The 22,269-nt window shown below is 39.9% G+C and overlaps 1 protein-coding gene across 1 annotated transcript in view; it reads right to left on the bottom strand.

Annotated features, from left to right (window-relative positions):
• CENPP (centromere protein P) overlaps nt 1-22,269 on the bottom strand; it is a 272,761-nt gene that overhangs the window by 214,900 nt on the left and 35,592 nt on the right. The window contains exon 5 of the mRNA NM_001194801.2: nt 4,064-4,160. Within this exon, the coding sequence (NP_001181730.2) occupies nt 4,064-4,160 (97 nt within the window). The remainder of the gene's footprint in view (nt 1-4,063; nt 4,161-22,269) is intronic.

The raw sequence follows: 22,269 nt of genomic DNA, 5'->3' as shown, positions 1-22,269 counted from the left end.
TTTAAACTGTCATAATATTGAATGTCATCTTTCTAGTTTTCAGAAAAATAATGTATTCTTATATTATTTTTATGATAAAACTTATGGAACAAAACACCATAAAATAACTCTCAGATTAAGAAAAAATTCAAAAGTCAGTAGTTTTAGATAAGATGATGATAAGTGAGAAAGAGCATTGGTAAAAGGTATGAATTCTAGAATTAAAGAAATAATTTGGGGATTTCTAGATAAGAGGATATGAACATGCATACCTTACACCTTCATATACACAACCTTAAATCACAAATAAAACAAAATAAACAATACAAATTATACCACCAAGATCCAGAAGATATCAGAGGAAATCATTACAGAAAGTAAAAATATGCTGTCTCCATTATATTCATAATGTTTCATTCTTGACACTAATAATTAAAGAGGCTTTAAATTTTAAAATAATTTACTTCTTACATTGCTGAAAAAAACTAAAGACATACATAAATGGAAAGGTATCTTGTGTTTATGGATGGGAAGATTTAATGTTGTTAATACAACAATACCATCTGATATGATATGCAGACTGAACACAGTTGCCATCAAAATCTCAATGATGCTTTCACACAAATAAAAAAGAATTCACCTTAAAATTCATATGGAACCTCAAGAGACTCCCATCTTGAAAGGAAGAATAAAGATAGAAGACTCATATTTCCTAACTTCAACATTTACAACAGAGATACAGTAATGAAAACAGTGTGTGGCTGAGCGCAGTGGCTCACACCTGTAATCCCAGCACTTTGTGAGGCTGAAGTGGGCCAATCACTTGAGGTCAGGAGTTCGAGACCAGCCTGGCCAACATGGTTAAGCTCCGTCTCTACTAAAAATTCCAAAAAATTAGCCAGGTGTGGTGGCGGGTGCCTGTAATCCCAGCTACTGGGAGGCTGAGGCAGGAGAATCACTTGACCAGGAGGCAGAGGTTGTAGCGAGCTGAGATCGCACCACTGCACTCCAGCCTGGGCAACAGAGCAAGACTCTGTCTAAAAAAAAAAAAAGAAAACAGTGTGGTACTAGCATAAGTACAGACATACAGACCAATAGAATAAATTAAATAGCCCAGAAATAAACCCTTCCAAATAGGGTCAGATACTTTTCAACATAAGTACAAAGACCATTCAGTGGAGAACGCCAGTCTCTTCAACAATGGTGCTGGGAAAACTGGATATCCATATACAAAAGAATGATGTTGGACACCTACCTTATGTAATATTAAAAAACGAACTAAAAGACCTAAACTTAAGGGCTAAATTATAAAATTCTTAGAGGAAAATATAGAGGAAAACCTTTATGAGATTGAATTTGGCATGAAATTACTTGGATTTGTCACCAAAAACACAGGTAAAAAAGAAAGAATAGATAAAATGGTCTCCATCGAAATTGAAAACTTTTGGGGGAGATTTGTTAAAGGATACAAAATTACAGTTAGGTAGGAGGAATAAGTTCTATACCATTGTAAGATGACTACAGTTAACAATAAGGTATAGTTTCAAATAGCTAGAAGATACTGATGGTTCCCAACACAAAGAAAGGGTAAATGTTTAAACTGATGGAAATGCTAATTACCCTGATCTGATCACTCTACATTATACATATTGAAACATCACTATGTACCCTATGAATATGTAAAATTACTATTAGTCAATTAAAAATAAATTTTAAAAATTAAAAATTTCTCTTCATCAAAGGGCACTATCAAGAGTCAAAAGACAACCCAGAGAAAGTATTCTGAAATCATATATTTAAGAAGCAATTAATATCTAGAATATATAAATAACTCTACAATTCAACAACAGAAAACAACCCAATTCAAAAATGGGCCAAGGACTTGCAGAGACATTTCCTCAAAGATATACATACGGCCAACCAGCACATAAAAATATGTTTAACATCACTAACCATTAGGAAGATGTAAATCAAAACCACAATGAGCTATCACTTCCTACCCATTAGGTTGGCTATAGCCAAAAAAAAAAAAAAAAAAAAGCAGAAAATAACAGTTATTAAAGTAGTTGTAGAGAAACTGAAGTACTTGTGCTTTGCTGGTGTAAAATGGTACAAGCACTGTGGAAAAGAGTATGCGGTTCTTCAAATAATTAAACATAGAATTACCTTATGATCCAGCAATTCTATTTCCAAGTATATAATTACACTTAAAAGAATTGAAAGGGGCGCAAACAGATATTAGTACACTAATGTTCACGGCTGGATTATTCACAATAGCCAAAAAGTAAAAACAACCAGTGCCCATCAGCAAATGAATGGATAAACAAAATGTATATACATTTAATGGAATATGATCCAGCCTTAATAAAAAAAAAAAAAAAAGGCAGGGGGAGGGCACTGGGCTTGGGAGGCCAAGATAGGTGAATTGCTTGAGCCCAGTAGTTCGAGACCAGCCTGGGCAACATGGCGAAACTGCATCTCTACAAAAAATACATAAATTAGCTGACATGGTGGCAGGCGCCTGGAGTCCCAGCTACCTGGGAGGCTGAGGTGGGAGGATCACCTGAGCCAGGGACAGTCGAAACTGCCATGAGCTGTGATTGCAACACCGGACTACAGCCTGGGTGACATAGTGAGACCCTGTCTCAAAAAAAAAAAAAAAAAAAGAAATCTGACACTTGCTATGACAGAGAGAAACTTTGAGGACATTATGCTAAGTGAAAGGTCAATCCACATATATGAGGTACCTAGAATACTAAAATTCATAGAAACAAAAAACAGAACAGTGGTAGCAAGCGCTAAGAGAAGGCAGGAATGAGGAGCTAATGTTTAATGGGTATGTTTCAGTTTGGGATGATGAAAAACTTCTGGAGAAGGATAGTGGTGATGGTTACAAAACATTGTGGATATTGGTGATGGTTACAGAACAATGTGATTGGTTTTTTCCACCCTAGTAATGTTAAAACTAGCAAAGACCAGCTCCTAGAAGGTCTCTACCCTCTATAGGAAAAATACACCAATTATACCTCCATACCTGCCTGGAAAGCACATAGAGTCAAACCAGCTTTGGAAATGGAGACTAGTGCTCCCATTTTCCATCACCCATTCAAATGCATAAGGAAACAGCAACATTAGGTGATTCATTTATTACCGTAACAGCCAGCACACTCCCTCGTCATTACTGTATTGTACCACTTGCGAAGCAGAAATATTTAATTTTTCTGGCACAAGACTACATATGATAAAATATAACAAAATCATGAGAACACCTCAAGGTACTGTAGTACAGAACTGCCCATGTTTCTTTGTGGAAAAAAATCCTAGGCCTGACAGATTTTATCAGCTCAACCAAACAGAATAAATAATAATAAAAAACAATAGAATCCCAAATAAAGGAGAGTTAGTACAAGTCCTAAAAACAATAGTCATGACCTGGTTAGGCTTTTGAGGGAATCTGAACCTTGAAATATTATTTAAGTTGACTTTCGGAACTGGTTTCTGTGTGGATTAATGCTGTCAATAATTTGATGCTATCCAAATGAGTAGAACCCGAGGTATTACAATGCAACCAAACTTAATTTCAGTTATGCCCGAAAACAAAGAAAAGGAATAAAAAGAAGTACTTTAAGGTACCCATATCAGGCTTTAGGAAGCATTACTTCACAAGAATCAGGCTTTGGTATTTAAACTCGAAATGTACAATTGAGACGCTGAAAACACAGAGTCTGGCTCAGGAAGTTAGCAGTATACCACTACATGATAAGCCTGCTGTGATGACATTCTTTATTAACATTTGTTGTTTTCCTTCAAGTACTCTTGAAAGAATGGTTTTTCAAAATGTGCATTTTAAATAAATTTGAATATAACCACACTTCTTTCAAGACATTCCACAATATAAACTGTGTGCCAATTTGTACAGAAGTAATCCTCCTCCAGTTATGCCAAATAATCGCAAATTCCAAAAGTCAATGAGAATATTTTCTACTGTTTGAAAGCTTTTAAGAAAAGGATGTATGGATGAATCCCCAACTAATATCAGCTTTGTTTTCCATATATGTTTAAATTCAAAAAGTTCAGACTTTACCTTGAAATGTTTAAACGTGCGCTTACGATATTCAAACCACTCCACAAAAAAATGCAGGCTTCGAAAAAACATGAACAGATCTTTTCTGTCTTCTGCTCTGTAGGAATAAATGATTCTCTGATTAATAAATATCATTAAATGATAGACCCAATCTAGCTTTATTTCTTATTTTTCCTTTTCATGTATCCTACACTAAAACCAAAAACTACTTGATGTAGTTCTACATATCAATTCCTGCACTTGTGTGTGTGTGTTCCTCTGGTGTGACTGCTAATGCTACTTTCTCAGCCTAGAACACCCCTTTCCCCATTTTCAAATGTTTAAGTCTACCTATTATTCAAATCACTCAAATGCCACATTCTCTGAAATTTTATTTGATGACTATAGTATAATAAAGAATAATGAAGAATAGACAGTATGTAAGTGCCAGTTTCTGGCATAGTGCTTTAAAACCTTTGGAACTTCCTGAGTGATAGATGTGTCTTTGTTATGCTAATGAGCTGTCTCATAGTGGTTCCTACACATTGCAGACTGGAGGCGCTTCACCAGGAAAACACATCGAACACATCACCAAACACATCATTTGAGGGCTAACCAGGAGCATGGCAGAGCTTCCTGGTTGGTGAATACACTGACATGCTGGGAGGATAATGTGCCTGGATTCCACAAGGAATCTCTGTCTCCCCAACCCCCAGACCTTCATCTATGCATTACTTCCATTTGGCTGTGTCTGGGTTGTATCCTTCATAATAAAATGCTAATTATAAGTATAGTGTTTTCATTAAGTTCTGTGAGTGGTTCTAGTAGGTTATTAAACCTGAGAGATTTGTGGGAACTCCAGAATTTATGGCCAGTTGGTCCTGACTGCAGGTGGACCCTGACACTTGCAGCTGGAGTGTGAAGTGGAGACACTCTTGAAGACCTCTGCCTGTAACCTGGAGGGTCTGTTAGTGTGAGAACCGAACTGAGCTGCAGGACGTCCAGCTGGTGACAGAGAACCCTTGTCAGAACAATCACCACACCACCACACCACATATCCTATTCCCTAACAGCTAGAAATAATCTCATTCCTTTGCCTATGAGAACTCTCACAGGAATGAGTCTTAATTCTCTTAATAGTACATCTCTATTAATAATGTAAGCCACATACACCACAAGTAACTTGAAGGCAAGCACCACGTATCATTTAATCATTCATTTGATAAATGATTGCGGGAGCTGAGTTCCTGTACCAGTCATGATAGAGTAAGCATATTCTACCCCAATGCTTCCATTACCTATAATTTAAAACCATGGACACAGCACATAAAGCAAACATCAGAAACTCTGAAATGTGGAAAGAAGAAAGCAGGTCAGGTAGAGTCTTCAGGAATCAAGGGAGGACCTGGAAATGAATTCCTTAGGATTTATTTTTGCCTTCTGTATATCCCAGTCTGTACACAGGAGCAAACTGCAACCCGGAATTACCAAAGGGTACATTAACAATAACAACAACCCCAAAAGCCTCGGGAAAGACCATTCCCTCTAGCCAATGGAGATCGTGCAAGATGAAAAGAAACAGGCCTGGCAGAAGGGAACCCTAATGCCAAAGAGGAGCTGTGCCCCTTTCACTCCTAATCAGGCACTTTAGCCACAGAGGCTGAGGTGTGAAGCCTGTCGACTATCACTGCCAACAATAAGAAAAGCAGGCAAAGCAGAGTCCTCATCTCCCAAACGGGTACTGCTACCAGAAAGACTGAGAGAGGAAGCTTTGTCAGCAACGCCCACCTAACACCAAGCAAACATAAGCAAAGAAAGGATGTCATTTCTGTTCTCGACCAACATGGCAGCTGCACACACAGTGGGGTGCTGTGTTAACTTTCCACACCCTGCACGTAAGTCATCCCAAGAAGAGATAAGGGAGAATCAGAGAAGAGCAGCCTTCAGACAAGAATCTTTTACATCTGTTTATGAAGTCCTAAATAACCCATACATAGAATGAACCAGAATCTACATAGAAAAAAATACTGAGAACTGAATTATAGTGTAGAATAATTTCCAGAATTCACATTGGCCTTGGGATAGTACATGAGTGGGGCAGACCACAACAGGATATTGAACTACAGACTAAAGTGGGCTGGGGTGTGCTTTTGACTTAGAAATGCATCAATAAGAACAACAACAACAAAAAAATGGCAAAATAGGAAGTGCTAGGGGTCATCCTGTCTCAGAAACACTGAAAACTATTGCATAGCTGTCAGAACCACTTTTACTGGAATGTGGGAAGGGAGTAAAAAGCTTACAACTAAGAAAACAATCAGGAAAAGGGCAACTGAAAAAGGGTAAGAGCACTTTGTAGTATTTTAAAATACCCTTGCCACACTCCCTACCTGGCCACAGTAGCAGTCTTAAAGATAGCATGCTACTTTACTAGCCTGAGAACCTAATCCTGACAACAGTCAAAGGGATCCCATTCCCAAGGAATTGTTTGTCTTGACTTGGCTCCCAAGTAAAAGAGACCTCATTCCCAAGGAACTGTTTTGATTCAAGGGTCTGAGTGCATTTCAGCTAAGTCAGAACTTTGTTGCAATTGATACAGGAGCTAGAAAGAAATTATTTAGGTAGATAGTGAGGGTTAAGGAGCCCTCAAGCAAGGCTTCCCTTTTAATAAAAAGCAGCCCCCAAATCATTTCTTTTCTAACAAAGAGCAGCCTGAAAAATAGAGCTGCAAACATAGATAAGCAAGCTGGAAGCCTGCACAAGTAAAGGCTGTGCAATAGAAAAGGAGGCAGTGTCTGATTTACATAGGACATGAAAAATTGGTCAGACCAGGTGTGCCACTTGCATAGGATGTGAAGAAGCTGGCCGCCCCATCCTAATCTTTCATTATGCAGATGGATTCTCTACCGGGCCAGCTCCATGTTGCCTGCTTTTTTACTGTAACATACCTGGCTTCCAGGTAGCCCTGGAAACTTATCCTGTTGAATGACTAGCGGAATTACTAGCCCTGGAAGCCAGGTATGTTAAACATACAGGCTCCATCTTGCCCTTTTTTTTTTTTTTTTTTTGAGACAAAGTCTCACTCTGTCGCTCAGGCTGGAGTGCAGTGGTGCGATCTCCGCTCACCAAAACCTCTGCTTCCTTAGTTCAAGTGATTCTCCTGCCTCAGCCTCCCAAGCAGCTGGGATTACAGGCGTGCACCATGATGCCTGGCTAATTTTTCTGTGTATTTTTAGTAGAGACAGGGTTTCACCATATTGGCCAGGCAGGTCTTGAACTCCCAACCTCAGGCGATCTGCCCACTTTGGCCTCCCAAAGTGTTGGGATTACAGGCGTGAGCCACTGTGCCCGATCTCCATCTTCCCTTTTCTTTGTCACCACGTGTACAGTAAAAAAGCAGGCAACATGGAGCTGGCCCGGTAGAGAATCCATCTGCATAATAAAAGATTAGGGTGGGGCGGCCAGCTTCTTCACATCCTATGCAAGTGGCACACCTGGTCCCACCAATTTTTCATGCCCTATGTAAATCAGACACTGCCTCCTCAAGCTCATCTGTAAAACCTGCATTTGACTGCGGAAGTGGCAACCTGTTGCAGGAAGTCAGGGACCCCGAACGGAGGGACCGACTGAAGCTGTAGCAGAATGACATAAATTGTGAAGATTTCATGGACATTTATTAGTTCCCCAAATTAATACTTTTATAATTTCTTACACCTGTCATTACTGTAATCTCTGAACATAAATTGTGAAGATTTCACGGACACTTATCACTTCCTCAATGAATATCCTTGTGATTTCCTATAACTGTCTTTACTTTAATCTCTTAATCTCGTCATCTTTGTAAGCTGAGGAGGATGAATGTCGCCTCAGGACCCTGTGATTGTGTCAACTGCACAAATTGTAGAGCATGTGTGTTTGAATATGAAATCTGGGCATCTTAAAAAAAAGAAGAGGATAACAGCGATGTTCAGGGAACAAGAGAGGTAACTTTGAACTGGCCGCTGGTGAGCCGGACGGAACAGAGCTATATTCCTCCTCTTTCATAAGCAAATAGGAGAAATATCACTGAATTATTTTTCTCAGCAAGGAACATCCCTGAGAAAGAGAATGTGCCCTGAAGGTAGGCTTACAGACAACCTCTTTTTAAGGCGTTGTCTTTTACAGTCGAAGGCGAAGGGATGAAATAAGCCCCGGTCTCCTATAGTGCTCCCAGACTTACTAGGATGAGTAAATTCCCACCTAATAAATTATGGTCAGACAGGTTACCTGCTCTCAAACCCTGTTTCCTTGTAAGATGTTATCTATGACAATGCGTGCCTGAAACTTCATTAGCAATTTTAATTTTACCTCATCTGGTGGTCCTGTGATCTCGCCCTGCCTCCATTTGCTTTGTGATATTTTATTACCTCGTGAAGTATGTGATCTCTGTGACTCACACCCTATTTGTGCACTCCCTCGCCTTTTGAAAATCACTAATAAAAACTTGCTGGTTTTATGGCTCGGGGAACATCACGGCTCCTGCCAACATGTGATGTCTCCCCGGACACCCAGCTTTAAATTTCTCTCTCTTGTGCTCTTTCCCTTTATTTCTCAACCCAGCCGAGACACTTAGGAAATAGAAAAGAACCCACGTTAAACATCAGGAGTGAGTTCTCCCGATAGCAACCCATTTTCTCCAGGACCCCTCTCTGTGCAGACAGTTCTTCTCCTTCTTTCACCTATTAAATGTCCACTCTTAACCTCACCCTGGTATGTTCACATCCCGGTTTTTGGTGGCTGTGGGACAATGAACCTTGAGTATTACCCCAGACAACATGAAGACATAGCTACACAGGGGATATTTTTCAAAAATACTAAAAGGCAAAGTAACAAGTCGCTGCTATGTAGGGCAAAAGAACAGTTGAGACAAACAACAGATATGCGGAAAGCCAAGAGAAGAAAAGGTAGGGAATGAGAATCTTTGGGGGATAAAGTCTTGGAAAAAGCGCTCAAGTATACCAGGGAACTAGAAAGCCACTGAATGCTCAGGGCAGAATGCATGCTTAGAAGAGAACTGAGGGGAGCATAACTTCAATCTCTGGCTAATCACTAGGCTAAGGACAGGACTAAGGCAGGGTTGTGAAAGACCTGGCTCAGCACTGAAGTAGTGTCCCCATACAGAAACAAAATGCATAGACCTGGAGACGATATCCTTTTTTCTTTTTTCCTTTTTGCCCATCATAATATTCAAAATGTACAGTATTTAATGACAATAACAAAACCTAAGCATGCAAAGAAAAAAGAAAATATGGCCCAGTCACAGAAAAAAAAAAAAGAAATTAACAGAAACTTATCCTGAGAATGACTAGTGGAATTACTAGGCTATGACTTTAAATCAACTGCCTTAAATATGTTTAGAGAACTCAAGAAAAATCAAGAGAACAAAGTATGCAACAAACAGGAAATGTCCATAAAGAGAGAAATTTTTTTAAAAGAAATAGAAATTTTAGAACTGAAAAGTACAACAAATGAAATGAAAAATTCACTAAAGGGGCTCAACAGCAGATTTGAGTGGGCATAAGAATCAGTAAAAATGGCTGGGCGTGGTGGCTCATGCCTGTAATCCCAGCACTTTGGGAGACCGAGGTGGGCAGATCACAAGGTCAGGAATTTGAGACCAGCCTAGCCAATATGGTGAAACCCAGTCTCTATTAAAAAAATACAAAAATTAGCTGGGCGTGGTGGCATGTGCCTGTAATCCCAGCTACTCGGGAGGCTGAGGCACAAGAATCCCTTGAACCCAGGAGGCAGAGGTTGCAGTGAGCCAAGATCACACCACTGCACTCCAGCCTGGGCAACAGAGCAAGACTCCGTCTCTCAAAAAAAAAAAAAAAAAAAAAAGAATCAGTAAAAATGAATGTAGGTCAAGTGAAATTATCCAGTCTAAGAAAGAGAAAGAAAAAAGAATGAAGAAAAATAAACAGAGCCTAAGAGACTTGTGGGACACCCAGAAAAGTACTAACATATACATAATGAAAGTCAAAGAAGGAAAGCTGAAAAAAAATGGGAGCTGAAATTATATCTTGAGAAATAACAGTCAAATCCCTCTGGATGAAAAAGTTAATATACACATCCAAGAAGTGCATAAACTGCAAACTGGATAACCTCAAAGAGATCCACATCAAGAAACATTATGGTAAATCTGTTGAACTCCAAAGAGAATCCTGAGACTGATATCCAGCAAAAGTATCTCTTACAAAGGCAATAAAAATTAAGACATTCCCTGATTAAAGAAAGCTGAGGTCTGTTACTTGTAGACTTGACCTACAAAAAAATGCTCATGGGAATTCTTTAGGCTGAAAGGAAAAAACACTGGACAGTAATTGAAAACCATACACAGAAATAATGAACAATGGTTACATAGGTAAATAATAAAGAAAGTATCATTGTATTTTGATTAATAAGCCCTCTTTTTCCCATATGATTTAAAGACAAATGCATAAAACAAAAATTACAAATCTATGTTAATGGTCAAACAATGTATAAAGATGGAATCTGTGACAATCACAATATAAGGGGGAGAAACAGAGATATAAAAAGCAGAGTTTTAAAAGGTATTATTAATACCAATCTAGTTTAGTATTCATTTAAACTAGGTTGTTATAAGATATTACCTGTAATTCTCAAGGTATCCACTAAGAAAATAACTAAAGATTGGGAGGCTGAGATGGGCGGATCACCTGAGGTTGGGAGTTCAAGACCAGCTTGACCAACATGGAGAAACCCCGTCTCTACTAAAAATACAAAAATTAGCTGGGTGTGGTGGCGCATGCCTGTAATCCCAGCTGCTCGGGAGGCTGAGGCAGGAGAACTGCTTGAACCCAGGGGGCAGAGGTTGCAGTGAGCCAAGATCATGCCATTGCACTCCAGCCTGGACAACAAGAGTGAAATTCTGTCTCAAAAAAAAAAAAAAAAGAAAAAGAAAAAGAAAAGAAAATAACTAAAGAATACATCGATAAGGAAAGGAGAAGAGAATCAAATAGTACACTACAAAAATCAATTAAACACAGAAGAAGGCAGTAATGGAAGAATAAAACAAAAAATAAAGAAAACGAATACAAAATAGCTGGGCATCATGGCTCACACCTGTAATCCTAGCACTTTGGGAGGCCGAGGCAGGACGATCACCTGAGGTCAGGAGTTTGAGACCAGCCCGGCCAACATGGTAAAACCCATCTCTACTAAAAATTAAAAAAAAAAAAAAAAAAAAATAGCTGGGCATGATGGTAAGTGCCTGTAATCACAGCTACTCAGGAGGCTGAGGCAGGAGAATTCCTTGAACCTGGAAAGCGGAGGTTGCAGGGAGCCGAGATCGTGCCACTACTGCACTCCAGCCTGGGAGACAGAGTGAGACTCCATCTCAAAAAACAAAAACAAACAAACAAAAAAACAATAAAAAGTCTCCTAACATAGAAAAGACCAGGACCAGAAGGAGTAACAGCCGAATTCTATCACATATACATAGAAGAACTAATATTAATCCTTCTGAAACTATTCTTACATCATCAAAGAGGAGAGAATTCTCCCTAACTCACTGCAAGAGGCCAGCATTACCCTGATACTAAAACCAGTTAAGGACACACAACCATAAGAAAACTACAGTCCCATATTCCTGATGAACACGGATGCAAAATCTTCAACAAAGTAATTAGCAAACCAAACCAAACAGCACATCAGAAATATATCACGATCAGATGTAATTTATACCAAGGATGCAAGGATGATTCAACATATACAAATCAATAAATGTAATATATCACATCTACAAGATATAAGGAAAAAATATAATCTCAATTGATGCAGAAAAAGCATTTGATAAAATTCAACACCCTCCCAGGATTCAAACACTTAACAAATTAAGCACGGAGGGCATATACCTCAAAATAATACAGGCTACATACAAAAAACCCAAGCTAACATCATAAGGAACAGGGGAAAGTTGAAAGCCTTTCCTCTAGAAACTAGAATAAGACTTCTACCACTCCTATTCAACATATGCCTAGTCCTAGCCAGAGCAATAAGGCAAAGGAAAGAAATAAAAGGCATGCCAATTGGAAAAGAGGAAGGTGAAATTGTCTCTTTTTGCTTATATGATCTTATATCTAGAAAAACCTAGACTCTACCAAAAAAATCTTAGATTTGATCAATGAATTCAGTTAAGTTGCAGGACAAAATCAATGTACAAAAATCAGTAGTGTTTCTATACACCAATAACAAATGAGTCATCTCATGCACATCCCAGGCTCACTGCTTTGAAGAATACTGTTAAAATGACCATATTGTCTAAAGCAATCTAGCAATTCAGTGCAATCCTAGCCAATCTCTAGAGATAATCAACAATTTGCCCTTGAGTGAGCTTTTCAAATGCAAAACAACCAACCCAGAATCCACACCTCCAAACACCTCCTTTACCAGGTTCTCTCTTTACCAGTTCTCTCCAGTATCCACCTGCTGTAATCACCCCAGGGCCATGTACAAGAGAGTTAACTAGGCTCTGACCCAGAGCCCACTGAAATTATTCAAACAAGCCAAGCTTAAACCAGCTTACGCTGCCTCAACCATTCCTTCCCACAGAAACCACAATAAAAGCTCTTGCCCATAGATTCCCCTCTCCTATTTGTCTCTTGACTGACCCCAGTGCTCCTCATGTGGCCCCTGTGGTGTGGTGTGCCTCTCCCTCTTGTGAACTGTAACTACATTTTTAATGGCAATTGTCTCTTAATCTGTTAGCTTCACTATATTATTTGTTAATAATAATAAAAGCTATTAAAATAGGCTCCATTTATTTTTAGAGAGAGTGTGTTGCTCTGTCACCTAGCCTGGAGTGCAGTGGCATGATCATAACTCACTGTAACCTGGAGTTCCTGAGCTCAAGTGACCCTCCCATGTCAGCCTCCTGAGCAGCTACAACTACAGGCAGGCAGACCTGGCAAATTTTTTTCAATTTCTTTTTTTGTAGAGACAGGGTCTCACTATGTTCCCAACACTGGTCATAAACTCCTGGGCTCAAGCGATCCTCCCATCTTAGCCTCCCAAACCATTAGGAGTACAGGCATGAGCCACTGCACCTGGGCCATTTATTTTTAACTTTTAAATATTAACCATGCAGTGCATATGAACGTAGATATATGTCAAATGTAAGCTGCTGATTCCTGTTAGTAGCCAAAAAAACTATCCACAATATATAGATATACAATATACAGAGGTGAGATTTAGTTTCTCCATATCTGATCACTCAAAAGGTTCTGTAACAGATGATGAACTCATTGGGACTGCTTCCCAGCGAGACCTCATGAAATTGGTCTTCACAGCAGCTATAGTTATGTTTTTATGGAGGTGGTTAATTTGATGCAGCTCTTGATCGTTGAATAAATGGCCCCATGAAGCTGCTTTGAAGCTAATTTTGATAAAATTATTGGAAGCTGGAATACAGGCTGAGTATCCCTTATCCAAAAATGACTGGTACCAGAAGCGTTTCAGATTTTGATTTTTTTTCAGATTTTGGAATATTTGCATGTATATAATGAGATCTCTTGGGGACAGTGTCCAGGTCTTAGAGGTAATTTTACACAATATTTTAAATAATTTTGTGTGTGACCGCATGTTCTCACTCATAGGTGGGAACTGAACAATTAGATCACTTGGACTCAGGAAGGGGAACATCACACACAGGGGCCTATCATGGGGAGGGGGGAGGGGGGAGGGATTGCATTGGGAGTTATACCTGATGTAAATGATGAGTTGATGGGTGCAGCACACCAACATGGCACAAGTATACATATGTAACAAACCTGCACGTTATGCACATGTACCCTACAACTTAAAGTATAATAATAATAAATAAATTTAAAAAAAAAATGAATTCAGAATATTTAAATAAATAAATAAATAAATAAATAATAATTTTGTGTGTGAAACAAAGTTTGTGTACAATGATCCATGAGAAAACAAAGGTGTCACTATCTCAGCCACCCATGTGGATGATCTGTGGTTACTTAGCATCATCATCATTCCTGATACTGAATTTATGATACCAATAAGCAATAATTTTCTTAACTTATTCACACATAAGAACAGTAAAAAAATGACATGTCATTAAATAGTGAAAAAATAATGTATGCAGTGCAGTATCACCAAATTACCAGTTACCAGCTTCTAAAAAACAGCAACAACTGGCCAGGCGCAGTGGCTCAAGCCTGTAATCCCACTACTTGGGAGACCGTGGCGGGTGGATCATGAGGTCAGGAGATTGAGACCATCCTGGCTAACACGGTGAAACCCCGTCTCTACTAAAATACAAAAAATTAGCTGGGCGTAGTGGCGGGCCTCTGTAGTCCCAGCTACTCGTGAGGCTGAGGCAGGAGAATGGCATGAACCCGGGAGGCGGAGCTTGAGGCAGGAGAATGGCATGAACCCGGGAGGCGAAGCTTGCAGTGAGCTGAGATCACGCCACTGCACCCGAGCCTGGCGACAGAGTGAGACTCTGTCTCCAAAAAAAAAACAACAAAGAAAACAAACGGCAACAACTAACAATGGTAGGCTTCCAGTCTCCACCTATGATGCTGTGTTTTGATTAAAATGTTACTGTATGCCAGGTGCGGTAGCTCACGCCTGTAATCCCAGTGCTTTGGGAGGCCGAGGTGAGTGAATCACCTGATGTCAGGAATTTGAGAACAGACTGGCCAATGTGGTAAAACCCCATCTCTACTAAAAATACAAAAATTAGCTGGGCATGATACTCGGAAGGCTGAGGCAGGAGAATCGCTTGAACCTGGGAGGCAGAGGTTGCAGTGAGCCAAGATCGCAACATTGCACTCCAGCCTGAGCAACAAGACTGAAACTGCGTCTCAAAAAATAAATAAAATAAAATAAAATGTTACTGTATACCGTATTTTATTTTTTTAGGTGAGAAGAAACATAAGAAGCAGTTGTGGGACCAAGAAATGGGTTCTCTAGGGATGAGGAGGCATTCTGCTGGATGGCTCCTGTAGAACCATTTTTAAATGTTTCCTCCAAAGGCTGGGCACGGTGGCTCATGCCTGTAATCCCAGCACTCTGGGAGGCTGAGGCGGGCAGATCACTTGAGGACAGAAGTTCTAGACCAGCCTACCCAACATGGCGAAACCATGTCTCTAATAAAAATACAAAAATTAGCTGGGTGTGGTGGCGTGTGTCTATAAGTCCAGCTACTCGGGAGGCTGAGACAGGAGAATTGCTTGAACCCCAGAGGTGGAGGTTGCCGTGAGCCTAGATGGTGCCACTGCACTCCAGCCTGAGAGACAGAGTGAGACTCTGTGTCAAAAAATAAATGAATACATAAAAACAAAATAAATGTTTCCTCCACAGTTATCTGCCTCATTAACAACAGTTTTTGTCTTATTAATCTAGCTTTGATTTTAGAATCTGACATGATTTCTTGTTTTGTTATGAATGCATGCTGCTACCACAGCTGAAGGGAGCTGGGAGGGTCTTTTTCCCTTGAGGATGTTGAATGAACTGTGTTGTACACCTGCGTTTTGACTGCAACCTGTCACAAGTCAGGTGTGGAATTTTCCACTTAAGGTAATCATGTCAGCAATCAAAAAATGTCAGATTTTAGAGCAGTCTGGATTTCAGATTATAGATGTTCAACCTGCCAGAATTCCATGAGAGCTCTTGGGGAAGTCAGTACTGAACTAACTGAATCGTGATCCTCTCAAACAACGTCCTCAAAACAGTCTCAGATGTTTGAAAAAATGAGCATGTGTGTATAATAATCATTCACTCCTATTTGTCTACAATGATTAATCAGAGGAATAATTTCTTCCCAAATCCCTTCCAGGTATAACTTTTTATACTTTTCTGTGCTTTATTTTAAAAATAATGCCTTTTTAAAAAGAAAAAGACCGGCCGGGCGCGGTGGCTCAAGCCTGTAATCCCAGCACTTTGGGAGGCCGAGGCGGGTGGATCACGAGGTCAGGAGATCGAGACTATCCTGGCTAACATGGTGAAACCCCGTCTCTACTAAAAATACAAAAAAAAAAAACTAGCCGGGCGTGGTGGCGGGCGCCTGTAGTCTCAGCTACTTGGGAGGCTGAGGCAGGAGAATGGCGTGAACCCGGGAGGCGGAGCTTGCAGTGAGCCGAGATCACGCCACTGCACTCCAGCCTGGGAGACACAGCGAGACTCCGTCTCAAAAAAAAAAAAAAAAAAAGAAAAAGAAAAAGACCACAAATACTGAAGAAAGCATCTGGCACATAAAATTCATTACTGAGGACTCTAACAAGATCAGTTGAGTGATCTGTAAATAGTGGTGGGCATATATACTCACTAAAGGAGTTTAGGAATCTGTGCCACAAGTAATACCAAACAATACACAATCTGTAAAATGAAGTAATTTCATGTCTAGTGGGTGGCCCAAAGCAGCATTGTTTTTTGTCTATCTGGTTTCACTGAGAAGGATTCCCCAAGTGCTGGCAATCATCCCATGTTATAAAGAAGAGATCTAAGTTATGGATGTTCTTCTACAGTTCCATCATTCCAATTCCAGTAAATTCCATCATTTCTCAGATATATTTTATTCTTTAATTCATAAATTTATAAGGTTTTAGAATGGGACAGACCCCTGGAAATTCTTTTTTTTTTTTTTTTTGGAGACAGAGTCTCGTTCTGTCGCCCAGGCTGGAGTGCAGTGGCACTGTCTCGGCTCACTGCCAGCTCCGCCTCCCGGGTTCACACCACTCTCCTGCCTCAGCCTCCCGAGTAGCTGGGACTACAGGCGCCCACCACCACTCCTGGCTAATTTTTTTTGTATTTTTAGTAGAGACGGGGTTTCACCTTGTTAGCCAGGATGGTCTCAATCTCCTGACCTTGTGATCCGCCCACCTCGGCCTCCCAAAGTGCTGGGATTACAGGTGTGAGCCACCGCGCCCGGTGAACCCTGGAAATAATTCTATCCAGTTCTTTCATTTTGCAGATAACTCCACAGAGATTAAACACTTTTTCTAATTCAATGCTGTTAGTCATTAGTTTAAGGAAAAAAAAAAAAAGAAATGAAATACATAAAGATACACTGTCCTCATTATCACAAATTTATAATTTATACGAGGATAAGAATAGTTATAGGCTGGGCACAGTGGCTCACACCTATAATCCCAGCACTTTGTGAGGCCGAGACGGGGTGGATCACCTAAGGTCACGGGTTTGAGACCAACGTAGTCTCAATCTGGCCAACGTGGTGAAACCCCATCTCTACTAAGAATACAAAAATTAGCAGGGCATGGTGGCGGATGCCTGCAATCCCAGCTGCTCAGGAGGCTGAGGCAGTAGAATCGCTTGAACCCAGGACGTGGAGGTTGCAGTGAGCCAAGATTGTGCCCCTGCACTCTAGCGTGAGAGCATGAGACTCTGTCTCAAAAAAAAAAAAAAGAAAAAATAAAATAAAATAAAATAAAAAGGAGTAGTTATAATGCAAGGCATAATTTGCTACATTTTTGATACATTTTTAGAGAGTACCTAGGGTTGATAACCAACTGACATGATCAGGCCAGGCAACCTCCTCCATGTACTCCTATGTCGCATTCTCAATGAGGCCTTCCCCAATCAAGCTATTTAAAAATGGTACCTTTCCTCCTCCTGTGCATCGCAATCTCCTATCCTAGTTTATTTTCTCCCCACCACTTATCGATATCTAATATATTATTTATTTTACTTATCTGTTTTGTTTATTGCCTGTTTCCCCTACTAGAAAATAAACCTCTTGAATTTATGAAGACGGATTTTTCTTTTGTTCACTGCTACATATTAAGCACAACGATGGTGCTTGGCTGCAGAATAGGCAACACATAACTGCTGGATAAATGAAAGAATACTAGTGACTTGTCTGTCTAATCTCTGCTTAACTTCAGGTCTTACATTTTCAAGTGGTTTGTTAGATGATTCACTCAAGAACTGTTTGAACACCAACCATGTACAAGGCACTCTCCTAGGTGACCTGGGGCTAATACCACCCCTCCCTCTCCCCTAGAGTAGACATTGTATGCATTTATATTCCCATAGCACTTACTCTACCATCAATTACCATGTATCATTGGTTTTGCACATACACTAGGTTGTAAGCTTCATAAAATTGAAAATTATCTTGTTCATCATTGTATTCTTAGAGACTAATACAATGCAAAGTGTATAATATGCTTTTAACATACATTATTTATTTAAAAGTTTACATACAGTAAAATTCACTCTTTTTCTTAATTTTATGATTTTGACCAAATGAATAGAGTTGTGTATCCAACACAACAACCAGTTCCATCATACAGGGGAACATAAAGAAGAAGCACAGCAAATGTACTGTTAAGCCACAAGACAATGGACAAATACCTCTAAAGTACTCAGGAGAAAAAACTCAAAGAACCAAAACAATCAACCAAGGATTCTATACCCCGAATGATATCTTTCAAAACCAAAAATGAAATAAAGACTTTTAAGGCCAAAATCATAGAAAAAGCTAAAAAATCCATTAAAAGCAGAACATTGGGCCGGGCACAATGGCTCACATTTGTAATCCCAGCACTTTGCGAGGCCAAGGCAGGATGACTGCTTGAGCCCAGGAGTGTGAGACCAGCCTGGGCCACATAGTGAGACCCCTATCTCTAAGAAAAAAAATTTTTTAATTGGGGGAAAAAAAAAAAAAAAGCAGGCCTTCACTACAAAAAACAATAGGATTGGCTGAGTACAGTGGCTCATGCCTATAATCCCAGCACTTTGGGAGGCCAAAGTAGATGGATCGCCTAAGCCCAAGAGTTCAAGACCAGCCTGGACAACATGGCCAAAACCCATCTCTACCAAAAATACAAAAAATTAGCTGGGCGTGGTGGTGCGTGCCTGTAGTTCCAGCTATTCAGGAGGCTGAGGTAGGAGGATGACTTGAGCCTGAGAAGCGGAGGTTGCAGTGAGCCAAGTTTGCACCACTGCACTCCAGCCTGGGCGACAGAGTGACACCTCATCTCAAAAACAAACAAAAAACCAATAGGATTGAGCAAATGAATAACTTTGTTGATATTTCTAGGAGCCAAGTTTCTCAATATGGAAGAAAGGATGTAGAAATGTGAAATGATAGTATGTATATAAACACATACATACTATAAACTGGGGATAAGCTGGAGTACAACTGGACGCCTTGGTGTACAGTCACGATTTTGTAAATCATGTGTAGCTTAACGACAGGGATACATTCTGATAAATGCATTGTCAGATGATTTCTTTACTATAGGAACATCATACAGTGTACTTACACAAACCTAAATGGTACAGCCTACTGCAAACCTAGGCTATATAGTACGGCCAATTACTCCTAGGCTATAAACCTATACAGCATTACAGTACTAAATGCTGTAGGCAGTTGTAAAACAATGTTAAATATTTGTGCATTTAACATATCTAAATATAGGAAAAGTACAGTAAAATACAGTAATGTAATCATGAAACTACCTTGGTATATGCAGTCACTGATCAAAAAGTAGTTATGCGGCACATGACTATTAGTGCACATGAATATTTTATGAATCATGATTTCTTATATACAGGTTTGTGTGTGTGTGTATATATATGTATAAAAACATATTTTCTAGTACTGTTTGTTGAAAGAACCAAGAAGCAAAGACACTCCAATAGCAATGAACAGACCTAGTATCAGATCTTAGTCTCTAATACCATTTCCCACTAAAAGAAACTCTGGTTCCTCAGAAAAATTGCTGAATCTACACCTAGGGCAGGACAGGTATATTGTGAGCCTGGAAAAATCTTTTATTGACAGAATATGAGGAAGTGCTCAAAAATATAATAAGGAATTAACACATGGATTCAGGAGCCAGCTTAAAGAGATTCCCTCTGATCAAATCCGGGATAGTTTGAGCACCAAAATAAATAAGAAGAGAAGAAATTATAAATCGTTGGGAAAAAAAAAGAATGAATCCATACATATTATAAATATGGATATATACACATACATAGAGAATGGTGATCTATTTCTTAAGCATAATGCCAAATGCCTACTGAGAAATGTGGAGGAAGTAAGCGCTAGAGTTGAAAAATCATCATTTTGCAAACATCACAGTAGCGAGTAGATAAGGCAAGAATCATCAGTAGATGCTAAATTGAGGAAGGAATATTAATAAAGAGTAGTAACTGCGTGGTCATCAAGTGTGTCCCCACAGATTGCATATTAGAGCCAAGGGAGAAAAAATTAGTTATCATACAGTGGAGAAATATAACAGTTTCATTGAGTGAAAAACTTAGTATCACCTATGAGGGACAGCTATGCTGAGAAGGACAAAATATCATCTATACAGAATTTGCCTAAGAAGGCAGAGCCTCAACTGACCACAACAGAAGATCAAAGGCAAAATAAGAAACATTTTATTGGGGGAAAAAAGTAGAAAGAAAAAGAAACAAACAAAAACGTGGAAAGAACTTTTGTTTTTAGAGACAAGTCTTGCCCTGTGGCCCAGGCTGGAATGCAGTAGCATGATCATAGCTCACTGCAGCCTCAAATGATCCTCTTGCCTCAGACCCTCAGATAGCTAGAACTATAGGCATGCACCACTATGCCAGGCTAATTTTTTTTTTTTTTTTAACTTTTTGAAGAGATGGAGCCTTGCTCTGTTGCTCAGGCTGGTTGTAGGAAGAGCTTTTTAAAAAGATGACAAAGTGAAACATGGCAAAGAAAGGCTAGGCAATAACTCCAGATTAAAGGAGACTAAAGAGACATGACAACTAAATGCAATACTTGACTTTAGACTACATCATATAATTCAAGGAGAAAGAAGATGCAATATAAGATATTATGAGATCAACTAAGAAAACTGGATTATGGAAAGCATATTAGATAAAAGTATCATATCAATGTCAATTTATGAAGTTGATCACTGCACTGTAATTATATAAGGGAATATCTCTAAACTTAAAACTGCACACTTGAGCTGGGTGCGGTGGCTCATGCCTGTAATCCCAGCACTTTGGGAGACCAAGGTGGGTGGATCACTTGAGGTCAGGAGATTGAGACCAGCCTGGCCAGCATGGTGAAACCCCATCTCTACTAAAAATACAAAAAAATTAGCCGGTCGTGGCGGTGCATGCCTGTAATCCCAGTTACTCAGGAGGCTGAGGCAGGAGAATTGAACCCAGGGAGCGGAGGTTGCAGTGAGCTGAGACTGTGCCACTGTACTCCAGCCTGGGCGACAGAGCAAGACTCCATCTCCAACATAACGTAACGTAACGTAACGTAACGTAACGTAACGTAACGTAACGTAACATAACATAACATAACATAGCATAACAAAATAAAATAAGGCCAGGTACGGTGGCTCATGCCTGTAGTCCCAACACTTTAGGAGGCTGAGTTGTGCAGATCACTTGAGGTCAGGGGTTCGAGACCAGCCTGGCTAATATGGTGAAACCCCGTCTCTACTAACAATACAAAAATTAGCCAGACGTGGTGGTATGCGCCTGTAGTCCCAGCTACTAGGGAGGCTGAGGCTGCAGAATCACTTGAGCCTGGGAGGCAGAGGTTGCAGTGAGCCAAGATCTTCCCACTGCACTCCAGCCTGGGCAACAGAGTGAGAATCCATCTCAAAAACTAAATAAATAAAGTAAAATAAAATAATAAAAATGCACACTTAAGTATTTATGGGAAATGAGCCACGATATATGCAACGTGTCCTAAAAAGGCTCCATATCAAGAACAGCAACAGAAACATTAAAAATCTTGATAAACATGGCTGGGCATGGTGGCTCACGCCTGTAATCCCAGCACTTCGGGAGGCCGAGGCGGGCAGATCACAAGGTCAGGAGATTGAGACCATCCTGGCTAACACGGTGAAACCCCATCTCTACTAAAAATTACAAAAAAAATTAGCCGGGTGTGGTGGTGGGCGCCTGTAGTCCCAGCTACTCTGGAGGCTGAGGCAGGAGAATGGCGTGAACCTGGGAGGCAGAGCTTGCAGTGAGCTGAGATCGCGCCACTGCACTCCAGCCTGGGTGACAGCGAGACTCCGTCTCAAAAAAATCTGGATAAATATGACAAACTATTAGCCTTTTCTTAAGTTACTTAAAGTACATATGATGGTTGAAGTAAAACATAATGTTATCTAACGGGGTTATTATTATTACTATTTTTGAGATAGGGTCTCACTCAGTCTCCCAGGCTAAAA

This window comes from Macaca mulatta, chromosome 15 (assembly GCF_049350105.2).
Source record: "Macaca mulatta isolate MMU2019108-1 chromosome 15, T2T-MMU8v2.0, whole genome shotgun sequence".
NCBI classification, from domain to species: Eukaryota; Metazoa; Chordata; class Mammalia; order Primates; family Cercopithecidae; genus Macaca; species Macaca mulatta.
Note: the sequence above shows the minus strand (reverse complement) of the source record. Positions and strands in the feature narration are given on the sequence as shown.